The sequence below is a fragment of the Balaenoptera musculus genome, chromosome 3 (assembly GCF_009873245.2).
Source record: "Balaenoptera musculus isolate JJ_BM4_2016_0621 chromosome 3, mBalMus1.pri.v3, whole genome shotgun sequence".
Classification (NCBI taxonomy): Eukaryota; Metazoa; Chordata; class Mammalia; order Artiodactyla; family Balaenopteridae; genus Balaenoptera; species Balaenoptera musculus.
Genome location: NC_045787.1, coordinates 122,728,322 through 122,744,279, shown reverse-complemented (window position 1 = coordinate 122,744,279; position 15,958 = coordinate 122,728,322). Strand labels below are relative to the sequence as shown.

Below are 15,958 nucleotides of genomic sequence, written 5' to 3'. Positions count from 1 at the left end.
ACTAGCAACGCGTGAGACTTTACTCAACCTCCTTATCCACACTCGACATTAACTAACCTTGTGACTTTTCCAATCTAGTGGGTATGTAATGGTCTTCCATTGTGGTTTAATTGGCATTCTCCTGATTACTAATAAGTTTGCCCATGCTTTAATACATTTATTAGCTATTTGGATTTCCATTATTTGGCTTTCAGATTTTAAAGCAACGGGACAGTAGATTCTGCTCAGGACATAAAGAAAGGGGCCAAAAACTGATATATAAATATAGTACAACAGAAATAATTCATGGAATTTACAAAAATGATTCTAAATTTCCTCTATAAAATATGTGAATAATAAAGGTTTTCTGAAAAAGGATAAAGGGACTTGCATTCCATGTGTTAAACCACATTATAAAGCTACAATAATTGATTTGAAAGCCACAGAATATAGATGCTAGTACATAAAAATACTTAGCTTATGATGAACATGTCTCAAATCAGCATGTTTGGGATCTTATTTGATACATGGTCTCAAAACAATTATTTAAGAATATAACAAAAATGAAGTCATATCCTTACTGTATATCTTACCACATATATAGCTGGATTAAGAAAAATTAAACTATAACAAAAATAAGAATATAGGTAACCATGTCTAAAATCTAGAGGTAAGAAGGTCTTGCTAAGAATATCATCAAAGGTAGAAACTATAAAGTAAAAAGACTAATGGTTTAAGATCTGGAAGCAACCTAAGTGTCCATCAACAGATGAATGGAAAAAGAAGACGTGGTAGATATATACCATGGAATACTACTCTGCCATAAAAAAGAATGAAATTTTGCCATTTGCAACAGCATGGATGAACTTGGAGGGTATTATGCTAAGTGAAATAAATCAGAGAAAGACAAATACTGTATAATATCACTTATATGTGGAATCTATGGGAGGGAGGGAGACGCAAGAGGGAAGAGATATGGGGACATATGTATATGTATAACTGATTCACTTTGTTATAAAGCAGAAACTAACACACCATTGTAAAGCAATTATACTCCAATAAAGATGTTAAAAAAAATTAAAAATATAAAATACAACCAACTAGTGAATATAATGAAAAAGAAGCAGATTCACAGTTATAGAGAACAAATTAGTGGTTACCAGTGGGGGGAGGGAAGAGAGGAGGGGCAATATGGGGGGAGGGGCAATATAAGGGTAGGGGATTAAAATATACAAACTACTGTTAGGTATAAAATAAGCTACAAGTATATACTGTGCAATACAGGGAATATAGCCAATATTTTATAATAACTATAAATGGATTATAACCTTTAAAAATAAAAAAATAAAATAGACTACAAAAGAATATGACTAAGGGTTTGATGTTAGGAACATAGTTCTTCATGTCAAAAATGCTATAAGAACAACAGCAACTAAAAAGTAGGAAATTATATTTAAACACATACATTAGAATTTAATATCCTTTATATATAAAGGTCAAGAATTCTTTACATAATAAGAAATAGAAAAAAATGTATTAACACTCTAATAGAAAATGGGCAAAGAACATGAACAGGCAATTTACAAAAGAAGTAAAATAAAAGCAATTTTAATGTCATCATGAGGTACCGTTTTCACTTATCTTTTTTGCGAAGATTAAGATATTGACAGTGCAGCCCTGGTGAGGATGCAAGGAAGTGAATATCCTCAGATGCTTCCAGAGCAAATGAGTAGAAATCAACGCAAACTTTCAGGAGGGAAATGCATTAACATATATACCCTTTGACCAGAATTTCCTTGTATGGGGATTTATCACGGGAAATAAGTTGTAGCACATATTTCTGCTAACAGGATTTTTATCACAAATTTATTTATATTTCAAAATGAGAAATAACCTAAGATTCAACAATAAGGAATTGGTTCAATAGATTTTGATGCAGCCCTCTAATTCTGTAGCATGTGAACATGAAAAACGATAGTTATATATATGGGCCTGGAAAAATAAGTAGTGTCAGTTGTCCGGAGCTGGGCTCTGAAGTCAGAGAGAAGTGGTTTCCGTTCTGGCTGAGACATGCTTATTGCCAGGAGGCGGAGAGATAGCACAGCAGCGTGTGGAGGGTTAGACTCTGGCATCCCTCGCTGAATTGCTTTTAGTTTAAATGATGTAACACATGCACTTAGGACAGTGCTTGGCCAACAGGAAGAGCTCAGTAAATGTCAGCCATTACTCCTCCTGCTCCGCTGTCATCACCATCAACATTCCAGACTTGAGACGTTTTCGATTTGGATTTAACTTTGTGCTCTGCCAGTTGCTTGCTGTGTGATTATAATCACGTCACTTTCTCTGTAGGCCTGATTTTTTTTAATCTATGAAAACATATTTCGTTGAGTTGCTTTGAAAATTTAATGATATAATGTTAAAAACTTAACAAAATGCTTGGGACATAATAGATACTCAGTATATGATGCCTATTGTTATTATTGTTATTACGTTTTAAAGTGAAAATTTAGGTTGCAAAACTCCAGTATGATCCAATTTAAAAAAATGTGTTTGTGTGTATACAGAATAAAGGTCTGGAAGGAAACCATAAATATCTACAAGTAGAGAGATTAATTTCCCCATTGCTTAATCAGCATTTTACACATTTTCCATAGTATATCTGTTTGTTTGCTTTGGTTAATTTGGAGAAGAGGAATGTTTTAATTGGTTAAGCTCTAAGTGATCTGGATTATATTCACACAGACCAGGGGTGGGGAGAAGGAGGGATTGGAGTTGATTGGAAAGAGCATGGAGGTAGAAGATGATGAATTCAAAAAAGTAAAACTTCCTTGTTGGGTGCAGGTGCTTAAGAACTGACAGACAAGGTGTGGGATAGGGAGGGTGGGAGGGAGACGCAAGAGGGAGGGGATATGGGGATATATGTATACGTATAGCTGATTCACTTTGTTATAAAGCAGAGACTAACACACCATTGTAAAGCAATTATATGCCAATAAAGATGTTAAAAAAACAAAACAAGAACTGACAGGCAGCTCATCTTCTTATTGCCAGAGTTGAGGAACTGCTGTATAATATGCTAAGCATCTTACATTAGAAAGTGTTGTATATTCCTATAATCTTCATTCAGTATTTCATCCTAGTTTTCTTTCTTTTTAGAGTGTTCTTTCTTTCTGGTTAATTGCTAATTACATTCTGCAGGAATGCTATAAAATGAGTGCTGGTGAATGTCTGTTAGGTAGATTTTACCAAATTATTGGGAACATAATTTTTAAAAAGAGAAAGCAGACTTCTGCCTGTGATATCTCTTAGGAAGATTCCTATCCAAAAATCAAAGGCAAGAACAACTTCTGGATGAAAATATAAGCGTTGACAGTCAGATATTCATTTTTTAAAATAAAACTAGAAACATTTCTAAGAGCGTGGCCTACCTAATTTGGCTTACATCTATTTAAGAATCATAAATACATAAACTTTTAAATTTCTCTCTCTCTTTTAGGGAGAAGCTTGGTTTTCTAAAGTCAGAATGAGCTTGCTTTAAATCTAGGCTTTTTCAATTATTAGCCATGTGATCTTGAGCAAATTACTTAGCTTCTTATTTTCCTCATTGTAAAATGGTGATAATTACAGTTTGCCTCACAGGGTTGTTGAGAAAAAATTAATGAGTCAATGAATGCAAAACATTTAACACATTGTCTGGTCCCTAGAAGGCTTTCAATAAATATTAGTAATTGTTAATTATAAGGGTGAGGGTGGAGAGGTGCAGAGAAGCTTGACTGGATTCCAATTTCCTAGCTCTGTGTCGTGAAAAGACTGGAAATGCCAATTTTTAGGAGAATCAAATTACACGGATATTGTATTTAAAATCACTGGGGAGAGAAAAGAAAGATGGTCTTCCTTTACTCCTCTCACCATGGAAACCAGGCTTAGAAAACCCAGATGCACATTTTCTGATTTGGCTCCAAGCAAATAGCCCTTAATATGGAAACCCAGGAAACCTGGGGAATAAACTCATCAGACCAGCAGTCTCAGAGATTCCTTTTTATCATTTGAGTACCATGGGTTTTAGGCAAGAAAATAGGCTGAATTATATGTGTCCATTATTTCAGAAGGACAAAGGAGACTTATTCCCCCCCACTGATAATTGGAAGCCAGGAAATTTGCAGTTGTTCAAATACCATATAAAATCAGGCTCATTTTTCCCCACAGATGATTTCTTTCTCTTGGAAAGCGAGGTGGCCCTGCACAGAGTTCTCTTTTCCTCTCTCTTTATTTAGTTCTCTCCTTAGTTCCACGAGGAAGAGAATGAAATAGTGAAAGAAAGTGGCATTGCTCTTGCCTTTAATTTCAAGTTCAAATATTTCACCTGTGAATTATTCACGGGACTGTTGTGGTGATAAACCTAAAACCAAAATTATAACTGGAAGGTACTTTGTGAACTTACAGCCCTATGCATGTTATGCAGGATTATGTAAATCATGGTTATAATAATACTTATGTCACTTATTACCATCCTACTTATGGCTGTACCTTCTCTGTTTGATTCTATTTTTTTTTTTAACTCCTCTTACTAGAAGGTAAGCTCCACGGGCTGGAGACCTTGTATGTTTTGCTCCCTGCAGGATCACCGGCACCTGAAACAGTGTTGAGTACACAGAGGCAATTAGTAGATATTTACTGAATTAATTATTAATATTCTTCATCAGGAAGTAGGTAGAAACTGTCCTTAATAACTCATAAAATAGTGTTTTTACATGTAATCCGTGATTCTCCTGAATCAAAATCAGACTGGGTGCTTGCTAAAAGGAGATTCCTGAAGTTCACCGCACACCTGTGAAATTAGAAGCTCTCCAGGTAAAGTCAGAGGGGGGACTTGTCATTTCTAGCTGCAAGGCCCTACGGACGACTGAACCCGTAGTACATGGTGTCTACAGGAATGAGTTAAAAAAGCCTTCCTCTTAGTCGCTATGGCGGCTCAGGGGGCCCATACCCATGTAAGGCTTGGTGCCGGCCACGGTGGTGAGGCACATCTCCACAGGTAGCATCGTAGCAATGTTGAAGTCTGTGATGTGCACGTGCCCTGCGAGAGAGAAGGACCACAGAGAACGTTAAGTTCCATTCAACCCAGCGGCACACCATGCTTTTTTTTTTTTTATCAAAAGTACCTGGAAGCTTCGTTTGTAAATTCTTGTACGCCATTTGCAATTGGGTACAGGCAGTAAAAACTCGATTATCCTATCCCCAAGACCAATATAGTCTAAACCAGCAACCCTCCAGGTGCCAAAACACGAAAAGGTTAATGTCTGGTTGTAAATTTGTAGTTCAATGTCAGAAAGTTTTAACCTTGGTCTTTAAGAGCCCACGCTCTGGTAAATTCTACTTAGGCAATTTTTGCCTGTTGTCAGCATTTTAAGTTGGTACAGCCTGTGAGAATCAAGAGGGGGGCAGATAAGAACTATTTGAAGTATCAAATTTCCAAGCATCTTTACAGGATCTTTTTTTTTTTTTAAAGAAACAAATGTTGTTAATACAAAGCAGACATGACTGTGGATACATATATTTATTCCTTTGCCAAGAAAGAGTTCTTTCCTTGTTTTTCTGAATATAATTAGTAGTTTTTTGTCTGAGAGTTCAGGTTGTCCCCCAGGGGTCCCCAACAAAATAATGTACCAAGGGAAAGTAGGGAAAAGTCAAGTTTTATTTTTAAAGAGGCTGTAGAAAGAGCCCTAGACTGGGAGCCAGGAGACTTAGGTCCTGCCCTGAATTCTGCTCCAAATACATCATACACTTGAAGATCCTTTCCTGTGTTGAACCTAAGTTTCCCTTTAAAAAAAAAGAATTCATGGGCGGACTAGATGATCTCTAGGGTCTCTCTGCAGTGTTCACACTCATGGCAATATAGTGTGGGTCTAACACTTAAGTTCAGCAGGGAGCACACCTTACAAAGTGTATTAGGGTCCTTACATTCACAGCCAGAAGTAGGATAAGCCCATTCTGTTAGCTGTTGGCAGGAAAGTCATATGCTTTGAGAGGATCGTGAAGTGTTGGCATTTCCATTTGCATGCTTCTGTGGTTGTGATGAGACATGGTGGTAACTGGAGGGGATTCTTCTTCCATATCCCACAGACCACGCTCCCTCCTGCCAACTGCACTATCTGCTCCCTGATAGCATTCAGCCTGCCGCTAACGAGAAATCTCACTGTCTTTATCACCAGGGTTTTGTGTGGTGCAAAAAGTGTTTTGTTTATATCTGATGACATTTTAATAAAGTAAAAGTAGCGCTCATCAAGCTGAAAGTGAAGGTATTCTTGCATAAGTGGTACCAACAGATGATTTCCAGAAATCACCCTATCATAATATAGGTTGTTTCAGTATTTTCTTTCTCTGTTTCTCCCCATGGGTCACGCTCAAAGCCCTGGATCAATGTTTCAGAAGGTTTGATACAAAACAGGTGAGCCTGGAGACAGTGATTAAGAGCCTGTTCTTCGGAGTCTGACCACCTGGCTTCAAGTCCCGGCTCTAATACTAACTAGCTATGCTACCTCAAAAAGGTGACTTATCCTCTCTGTAAAGTTGAGATGATAGCAGTCATCTTCTCATGAGGTTGTTGGGAAGATCAAATGAAATAATGCTGTGGAAGGCTTTGCTCAGCATTTGGCAGGAAGCTGCTGTTTGTCATGATCAGACGCTCCAGAGTGATTTTGTGAAACCCACACGCCTGGACTTCATTCTCCTGGGACACCAATGCAGTGGGACTGGTGGGAGAGCCAGGCATCCACGTTAGAAACAGAACAAGAAACTCCACAGGTGATTCAGATGGGCAGCCAGGCATGGGATCCTCTAACGTTAGCCTGGGCAGGTGTTCTAAGCCGACTCAGTCCTGAGATGGGCTATGCTCATGTAGAAGTAGAAGGTAGAGGATGTTTCAGAGTCAGCTGCTTCTCAAAGTGCGGTCCCCAGACCAGCAGCATCAGTATCACCTGGGAAAGTGTTAGAAATGCAAATTCCTGGGCCCTACCTCTGCGTACTGAATCAGAAACTCGGAGGATGGGGGCCCAGTGTTTAAAAAGGCTCCCTAGGTGATTCTGATACCCAGTAAAGTTTGAGACCACACTTTTAAAAGAAGACCAGGCTTAGTAGAAGATCTTGACTGCAGTAAGTACTCACTCATTACATTTCTTTCGAATGTGGTTGAAAGAATGTTAGTGTTATTATAAGTAGTATTTTTTACATTCATATGATTAATTGCAATTTTCAAAAGGTTTTCGTACACTTTAGCCTAATGAAGTAGTTCCTATTTTACAGGAGAGCTGTTTGTGGCTAAATTCTCAGTGCTTAGAAGTAGCAGAGCTAGAATTAGGATCTAGAATTTGGTCCAGGACTTCTTTGGTGGGTTATAAATTGCCCAAAAACTTTTTGCGCTTTATCATAAGACCAAAGAGCTGAACAAACTAAAAGAACTATCTGCTGGTTGGCTCAGGGTTCCCCCACCAGGGTGCATAGTAAACAATGGGGAGGAATCATTTGAGGGTCAGGATCTACTGGAAACTGTTGCCTGGTGCCCTCAAGCTGAACAAGGAAAGCAGAGCCCCTGGCCACCAGCCCCGATGTCTCCATTCCAGGCCCAGGATGCTGCCATACTTCCCTGTGCTCACCGTGGGGATCCTTCTGCCATGTCCCCTTCTGTGCTGTGGAAATGAATCTGAGTTCTGGCTCACAGAGGAAGGTTTGGTCACCTGCTGATGCAGGGACACAGGAATTGCTTGGGTGTGAGGGACCACGCTGGCCTCTTCCATAAGCCCCAGCCCTGAGGGAGCCTTAGAACAGAGTTTTTCAACCTGGAACTACTGAGATCTTGGACCTGATCATGCTTTGCTGTGAAGGGCTGTCCGGTGCGTGGCGGAATGCTTAGTTGCATCCCTGGCCTCTGTCCACTAGATGCCAAAAGTACTTCCCTCCCCTGGATAGAATCCTGACCATCAAAAATGTCTCCAGACGTGGCCAAGTGTCCCCTGCAGGGAGAGACAGTAGAGGAAAAGCATCCCCAGTTAGAACCACTGCCTTACTGTGAAGTTTTTCAGCAACAAGGCTCAGAACTCCCTCACTGAACACCCTAGGGAGTGATCTGCCAGTTCTTTTCACCTCTGTACCTTGAGGCACAGAATCACATTAAAAATTGGAGTTCATAGTACTGAGTCACTGAATTTAGTCATCGTTGTGGTCATTACTTATACTCTTTCTCACTGTGTCTGTGTTCAGCCGGGGGATGTTTCTCAACACAGCCCTCAAGGACACCATGACCAATTGGTTGGCATGGCTCCTAACTTTCAAAAATGTCCTCAACTCAAAAATAGTTAGATCGTGTGTGCCACCTTTTTCTAGGATTCTTATTAAAAATTCATATCCTTAGGCACTAGCAGAGACTTATACACCTGATTATCTGGGGATAGGGTACAGAGTTCTACTATATATATGTGTGTGTGCATGGGTGTGTGTATATATATATAATAAACATATATGTATACGTATATATATGTTTTAAGATGCTACCCACTTGATTTTTAGGTACATTTTGGGACTCTGCAAGGGAGAAGCTGTTAAGGTAGCAGGATTATTTCTTCCTCACACCCCCAAACCGAGTTTTTGCCTTTCTCTGTTCCCTGTGACTCGGGATAATATTAAGAAACCTAAATTATAGATGATGTGGTAATTGTCATTCTCTCAGATACACCAAGGAGACATTATTGCTCCTTTGTATGCAGCACTTATTTCCTGAATAGTTTAGGAAAAACACAAGAATTTTAGACACTATTGAACCGATAGAATTGGATGGGGTACTTAAGTTGGTAGGACTATAGAAACTTAAGTTGGTAGGACTGTAGAAACCTATATATCAGGACAGTTGGTTATGAGCCATCCAAGATCTAATGCCATCTTGGGCTCTGAACTAGTGAGTGAGACATTTAAGGAGAACAGGTATGCTCTAAATTACAGACTTTTTTAAGTCAAATTCTGATGTATAAGGAATGTTCATTCACACCAGTGGAAGGAGTCTCCATTTACAAAAGAATTTAGCTCCTTTAAATATCAATCTTTTCTGATGAACATGAACCAGCATGAATCAGTAAGAGTAAAACAAAATTTCTGCCTGTTACTGATGGTGCTGAATTAAAATATAAGCCATGTGGTGTAATATGCAGCTCACTTGGAGGAACGGGCATAGGAGGTGTATTAGAGGTAAACAATTATCCTTTACAGTTGCTAAATCCCCATGCAAGAGGCGTACATGATTTTGTCCATAAAGGGTGAAAGGTTATAAATGTGGACAGAGGAGACAAATGAAGTTTTCGAACGTTGAGACCTTGGAAAATCACGCCAGAAAGCACTCCCAAAGGCAGGCATTGATTTGTGGTCCAGTTGGTTGTCACAAGAGCAGCTCTGCAGAATGAGCTGGGGAGCGAGGGCCACTGGGAATTTCTTCATTTCAAAGTAGTTAATTATGGTCCCTGAGCAATGCCTGAAAGCTTAATTTTTCAGAATTTGAATAAATGGAAAGTAAATAACCTCAAAAAATTATTTTCTCCAGAAAGGGATCCCCAGGACAAAGCTTACAGAATGGCTCGCAACCTTTTTGTTGGCTTGCTTCTATCCCATTCACATATCCAGTCCTTCCCAAAGCAATGTTTCTCTTATTGACTGCAGTGATCCTCCAGTTGAGTTTAGGATGGGAAAAAATACAGAAGAGCCCCCTCTTAAGTCATTGTCCAAACCCCAAAACTTGAGAGTGAAAAAGATCTTTGTGAATAGTACCCCAGATAACAGGTGTAGACTAGGACCGTCCCTCAGGCAGACCGGGATGCCTGCTCGTATTCCCTAAGCAACAGAGCCCCAGCCCAACCGAGAATAAAATGCCCTGAAAAGTGGGCTTAACCCCCTGCATGCATGAAGGAAAGACAGAATGGGCCACTGAAGGTGTAGTTACCTGAGGATTAAGCGTCAGAGAAAATTGTTTAAACACAAGACCTAAGAAGTAGACACACACAATCTTTGGTATATCCCACCTGGAATCAAAATAATTCTTTAGTAAAGACAGGTAAGGACCCAGCTTTCACGTACGCTATATGATATAGATAAAGTCATATAAAACAAAATGAAGTCACCTAAGCTTCCTTCTGTAAGGGAGAAAGCCCCTACTACCTCATGGAGTCATACTAGCATTTAACTGTTATTGAGTGATTTCCTTGTGCACGTGGCAATCAAGCACTTTATAAACAGGGTGTCAGTTAGTGTTTACAATTACCCTGAGAAGTAAGGACGCCTTTCACCCCTGAAGAATCTAAGGTGCAGAGAAGTTTCAGGCAACCTGTCGAGCGTCTCAGAGCTGGGGAATGAGAGAACTGGGCTTTGTGCTCAGAACCCCACACTCTTATCTACGATATCACACAATCTCTCCCAAGGGTGGTCTCTAAGGGTGGATAAACTCGAAGATTAATTTATTCCTGGATCTTTCTCCTAATCTACAATCACCAAGTTGACAAGAAAATGAAGAAAAGAAAGAAGTTGAATGAGAGAGAACAGGACGACCTCATGGTAGGAATAAGATGAAGCCACGTTTGAGATCCAAGACCGAAACGTTGTTCTCTGAATGGAAGGTACATTTTTTTGGTTGACAGGACCAATATGTCTCCATTCAGGGTCCTGACAAATGGTTGAGCAATATATGGGGCACAAAGGCAAGCAGGTGAGGGGGAAGTGGGGACAGAACCCTAAATCAGGCTCTGCATTACCAGTGGTCACATTCCCAAGGCTGTGGTGGGCCCACAGAGAACCTTTTTGTACATCGTGCAAAGATGGCCTCTAGAGGCTGGGGGAGGCCTTGCCCACAGCTGTGAAGCTCCACAGAGTTTACCTGCACTGGTGTGAGAGGGGATCCTGCTTCCTATTTAAGGCAGAGACAGCTGGTACTTTAACGAAAGTCACCTTCATGTTGTCTCACCATTGCCCACATTTCTGAGATTCAGAAACTATTCCCAAATGTCAGAAGCAGTAAAGGGAAGGAAGAAATAAGGCATGGGAAGAAAGTGGAGCAAATCTTTTTAGACAGTCCATAAATAAATAATGACTCCAAGCTTTGAAATTAGAGGTCATACACAAAGTGTTTCTTAGCCCTCTGGGCACACGTGGCATCTGGCAAATCAGGCTTAAAATGCAACTAGGTAAATAAATAATGAGCGATGGACGGTCCGTGGAGTTTCAGTCCCGCTTGCAAATCCCTTTTGTAAAAGTTAAAGAGATACAGAGCTTTGCAGATTTAGGGCTCCCTCCCTTAGCAGCTTTCTAGAAATTTAACAAGGATCTTATTGCCTCTGTAACATTTATAACATGCAGGCTGTGTGTCCTACAGGTTATTAATTCTGCTCTAATAAATAAATCCAAATGTACATTAAAATAATATTAGGAAGAGATTATACACATTTAATCACTGTTGGTCAAAGCGTGTTCTGTAGGACATCTTCAATCAGTGCTTCTTGAACTTCAGGCATTCATGTATCACCATCGTGGTCATTGCCATATCCCTCTGTCAGTTTCATAGCTGGGTACCAGAGATACTCTTATCTGTTTTATATCTTTCTTTAAATGGACTGATTTTTTTTAAAATTAATTAATTAATTAATTTTTGGCTGTGTTGGGTCTTCGTTTCTGTGTGAGGGCTTTCTCTAGTTGCGGCAAGCGGGGGCCACTCTTCATCGCGGTGCATGGGCCTCTCACTATCGCGGCCTCTCTTGCTGCGGAGCACAGGCTCCAGACGCGCGGGCTCAGTAGTTGTGGCTCACGGGCCCAGTTGCTCCGCGGCATGTGGGATCTTCCCAGACCAGGGCTCGAACCCGTGTCCCCTGCATTAGCAGGCAGATTCTCAACCACTGTGCCACCAGGGAAGCCCTGGACTGATTTTTATTAACTGAAAATCTTTGAACAGAAAACTTGATATCTCTTCTGTAAATGTGAAACCAATTTACCCTCAGAAGAAGGAAAGTCTGTCACGAATCTCTAGGTAGATACTATTGCCTACCAAATGCTCTAAGCCTCTTCTGTCTTTATGAAAAAAAAAAAAACAAAAAAACAAGGGAGATGATTGCTATAGAGATATTAAAGCAAACTAGCACCAAAAAACTGGGATGGTTTTCTTGAAGAAATCAGTAGGAATGGAAGAAAATTGAAAAGAGAATGACTTTCTCCTTATGTAAATGCAAGGCTATTTAAGGGTGTACTACGTCACTGCAATAAATGATAAAGTTCCTCCATATGGTCCCTCCCACCATAAAATGGAGTTTGTACATGTACCTCGACTGAACCGAGTAAGACACTGTTTCCCTGTATAGTACTACTTTGCTGCGGATAACCAACTTGTTCTACATGCACGTTATGTGGTTGATTGCAAACAAATCATTTACTTACCATGTTCATCAAGCAAAATATTGTCAGGCTTCATATCCCTAGGGGAGTAAAAAGAAAGGAGAAAGTTGCTCATAATAAAACAAAGAAACAGAACTAAAGGATAAAGGTGAACTGCTCAAGAATGCTAGCTAGGAATGAATGTACTAGCCCTTCATCACTCACAATCTCATTCAATTCTCACAGTGAATTGAGATAGTTACCATTAATACCCCCAATTTCTAGGTCAGAACTGAGGCTTAAAGAGGTTAGGTAACTTAACCCAAGGTTACAGAGCTAATAAACAGAAAAACAGGGCTCTGAACCTGGGTCTCTCTCATTCAAAAGCTCAGACTCTTTTTTTTAAAAATATTTATTTATTTATTTGGTTGCACGGGGTCTTAGTTGCAGCAGGCGGGCTCCTTAGTTGTGGCATGCGAACTCTTAGTTGCGGCATGTGAACTCTTAGTTGTGGCATACATGTGGGATCTAGTTCCCCGACCAGGGATCGAACCCGGGCACCCTGCATTGGGAGCGTGGAGTCCTATCCACTGTGCCACCAGGGAAGTCCCCAAAAGCTCAGACTCTTAATTTCTACAGCGTATTATATGCAAGTGTGTCAGTATTGCTCCATAGATCATAAGGCATTTATTTATTTATTTAAATTTTATGTATAATTTTTATTTATTTTTATTTTTAAAATTTTATTAGAGTGTAGTTGATTTACAATGTTGTGTTAGTTTCAGGTGTACAGCAAAATGATTTATTTATACATATACATATATTCATTCTTTTTCAGATTCTTTTCTCATATAGGTTACCACAGAATATTGAGTAGAGTTCCCTGTGCTATATAGTAGGTCCTTGTTGGTTATCTATCTTGCATATAGTAGTGTGTGATCATACAGCATTTAAATTGTCATAAGGTAGTAGTATGGTAGTAGTACTAATCATCATTGTTGCCTGTGTAACTCTAGAGCTACAAAGATGAAGTAAACTTAAAGGCTATAAAAAGAGAAACAAAATGATCTATAAGGTGATTATATTTTAAACTTGCGGAGATTAGAATCTTTTTTAGGATGATGCTATAATGCCTCTAGTTGCTTGATAAGTATTATTCCTGGGGTTGTTAATTAAAGGATTTGGACCAGTTTTCTATGCATTGGTGAGATCCTTAAATCCATAGAAGGGAACATAATCCACCCTCTTCCAACGAAGGCAGTAGTTTGATGGTAAATACTTAGAGGTTTGATGGTAAGTACTTAGAGGAATGGCCTGTAGAGTTTCAAAAGTCCTCAAGAAACAAATATTATTGTAAGCAGTGTTCCTCAATGAGAGCACAGCTCTGTAGTTTGTAACAGCCCTCACTCTTCCGGTTTTTACTGCCCTTCCCTGATGTACCATTAAAGCCCTTAAACCCAAATTCACAGAAGCCATTAGGGAAGAAATTCTGCAACAGGTTTGGGAACACATTTTCAGCCTAGTCAAGTGGCTTTTATGTCACTAGAATAAGATGACTTTAGTCTGTGACAGACCAAGACTGTCAGAGTCCTCTTTTGAAAATATTAATGAATAACAAGCCTCTTACCTACACATAGAACCAAGTATATGCCCCACCCAACAGGCAGGTGCATGGGTACTTTCATGAGCCTTGAATATCTTCTCATTTAGTTTATTAGGTTCTTAAAATTAGTTCTGGATTCATAAGCGGTCATTTGTAGCTGTGGCAAATTTTTCTCTGGTTCAGGGTATAATTTGCTAAAAACATAGAGCGCGAGGGGGTTTCAAATTGCATGTTTCCCTGGCTAAACTCTCAATATTGCAGACTCCACCCTAACCGCTTTGATGGATTTCATTATTCCAAAAATTATCAAGTCTAAATTCACTCACATGGAGTAAAGGCCCTTTCATAATCTGGCTCCTGTGCCAGCCACTTGGAGTGCATGGAGTCCCCTAAAAGCTCCCTGCATCCCCTCACCTTCTGCCGTTCCTTTGCCTGAATCAGAGCCCTGAACCACTGCACCCAGAAAATGCAGATTCATCCTTCACGTCTTAGCTCAGATGCTGCTTCCTACAGGAAGCCTTCCCTGATTTTCCAGTTCCGAGTCAATGGCCCCTCCTGTGTGCTCTGCATGGTATGCTTATCCCATCACAACAGTTATCACACTTCTGTTCATTTTTTCTCCAACTGGATCATGAACTCCTTGATGGCGGGGATGGTTTCTTGATTAATATATAAACCAGGATATACCAGAGCACTCCAGCGCACCATTGAACACTCTGCAGTTTAAAGCTCGAGGTAAACTAGCCATTAGGCTCTTGCCACCTCTTTCAGACCTGTACCAGTGAGCATCAGGTAGTGTCTGCCAGGCGAGGAGGAGGCTCTGAGGACCCCTGCCCGGAAGGGAGAGACTTGGGTGTGGCAAGATGAGCACAATGATTTCGTGGCCTGATTTTATGAGGGCTTGCTGGGAGAAATGAATTGCTGTGGGTTTGGCACTTTATGAGCTTTCTATTAAATCCCTAGGTGTAATTTTTTTAATTTGTTATAGCCACACTTCGTTATATCCACTACTTTCCCCAGAAACATCCTTGCAGCTTAAAGAATAATATGGAGATCAGAGAGGTCATAGTTTAAGGTGATATGTCCTACTTCAATCTTATATTCATTTATTTATCAAACATTTATCTACTTTGATAAGTCACTGTGTTAGGATATGAGAAATATAAAGATAGATGAGACATAGTTCCCTCAGGGATGGGGCGGGTAAGAAAGGTTTATAAGGAACCATGCTAAAGGGGTTTAAAGTGGGAAAGAGGCATGTTTATTACTAAATTCAGAGAAAGACTATGAGGAAAATCTAAGAAAAATATAAAAGAAAAAGTGGACTTTTAACAGAAAAATAAAGTATATAAGCATAGATTCTAAGTACATAGTTTCTCTAAAAAGTGATGAGGTAACCTCTAAGTCACTACAGGGTGAATGGCAGTGTGATAAGATTGTTTATTCATGCAGTAGGAGAAAGGAAATGAAAATAAACCCAGGTGCTGTGTTAAAATTCCTGCTAGAACAAGTTGAGATTTTCTAGTTCAGAATTTTAGCACCACTTCTTATCTTTTCTGTCTTCTCCAATAATCCTAAATGGTTTCCTTCATTTAAGGCAATCTCTAAGATGGTTTAACTGGGTAGTTACCAAGCCTGGGTATATCTAGGATCACCTGGGGAGCTGAAAACAACATGCACCCCAACTGTTTCCTCACTCCCATTTCCTTAATCATTCCCTTGTCATCACGACAGCCTATCCACCGGGCAGCATGACCTTCTATCATATACCTTTTATCACCAGACCCGACCCAGGGATTCTAGACTAATAATATATAAAACTTCCTGCCTGATGTTTCCATCTGTATGTTTAGCAGCCATGATAAATATAAATATAATATGTCCTAAAGAGAACCTTTGATATCCATCACATCCCACACAAACACCAATAAAACCCATGAAATTAGTACTTGATCTAGTAATTCTACTTCTGGGTATATACCCCAA

General features: G+C 39.7%; 1 protein-coding gene across 3 annotated transcripts in view; it reads right to left on the bottom strand.

Moving 5' to 3' along the window:
- Nucleotides 1-15,958, bottom strand: part of STK32A (serine/threonine kinase 32A) — a 124,227-nt gene that overhangs the window by 19,778 nt on the left and 88,491 nt on the right. For 2 of the 3 annotated variants that reach the window (XM_036847643.1, XM_036847644.1), the window contains exons 6-7: nucleotides 12,433-12,470; nucleotides 4,967-5,056 (exon numbers count right to left, since the gene is read on the bottom strand). In XM_036847643.1, the coding sequence (XP_036703538.1) occupies nucleotides 4,967-5,056; nucleotides 12,433-12,470 (128 nt within the window). The remainder of the gene's footprint in view (nucleotides 1-4,966; nucleotides 5,057-12,432; nucleotides 12,471-15,958) is intronic. The other variant, XM_036847645.1, reaches the window with a different exon arrangement.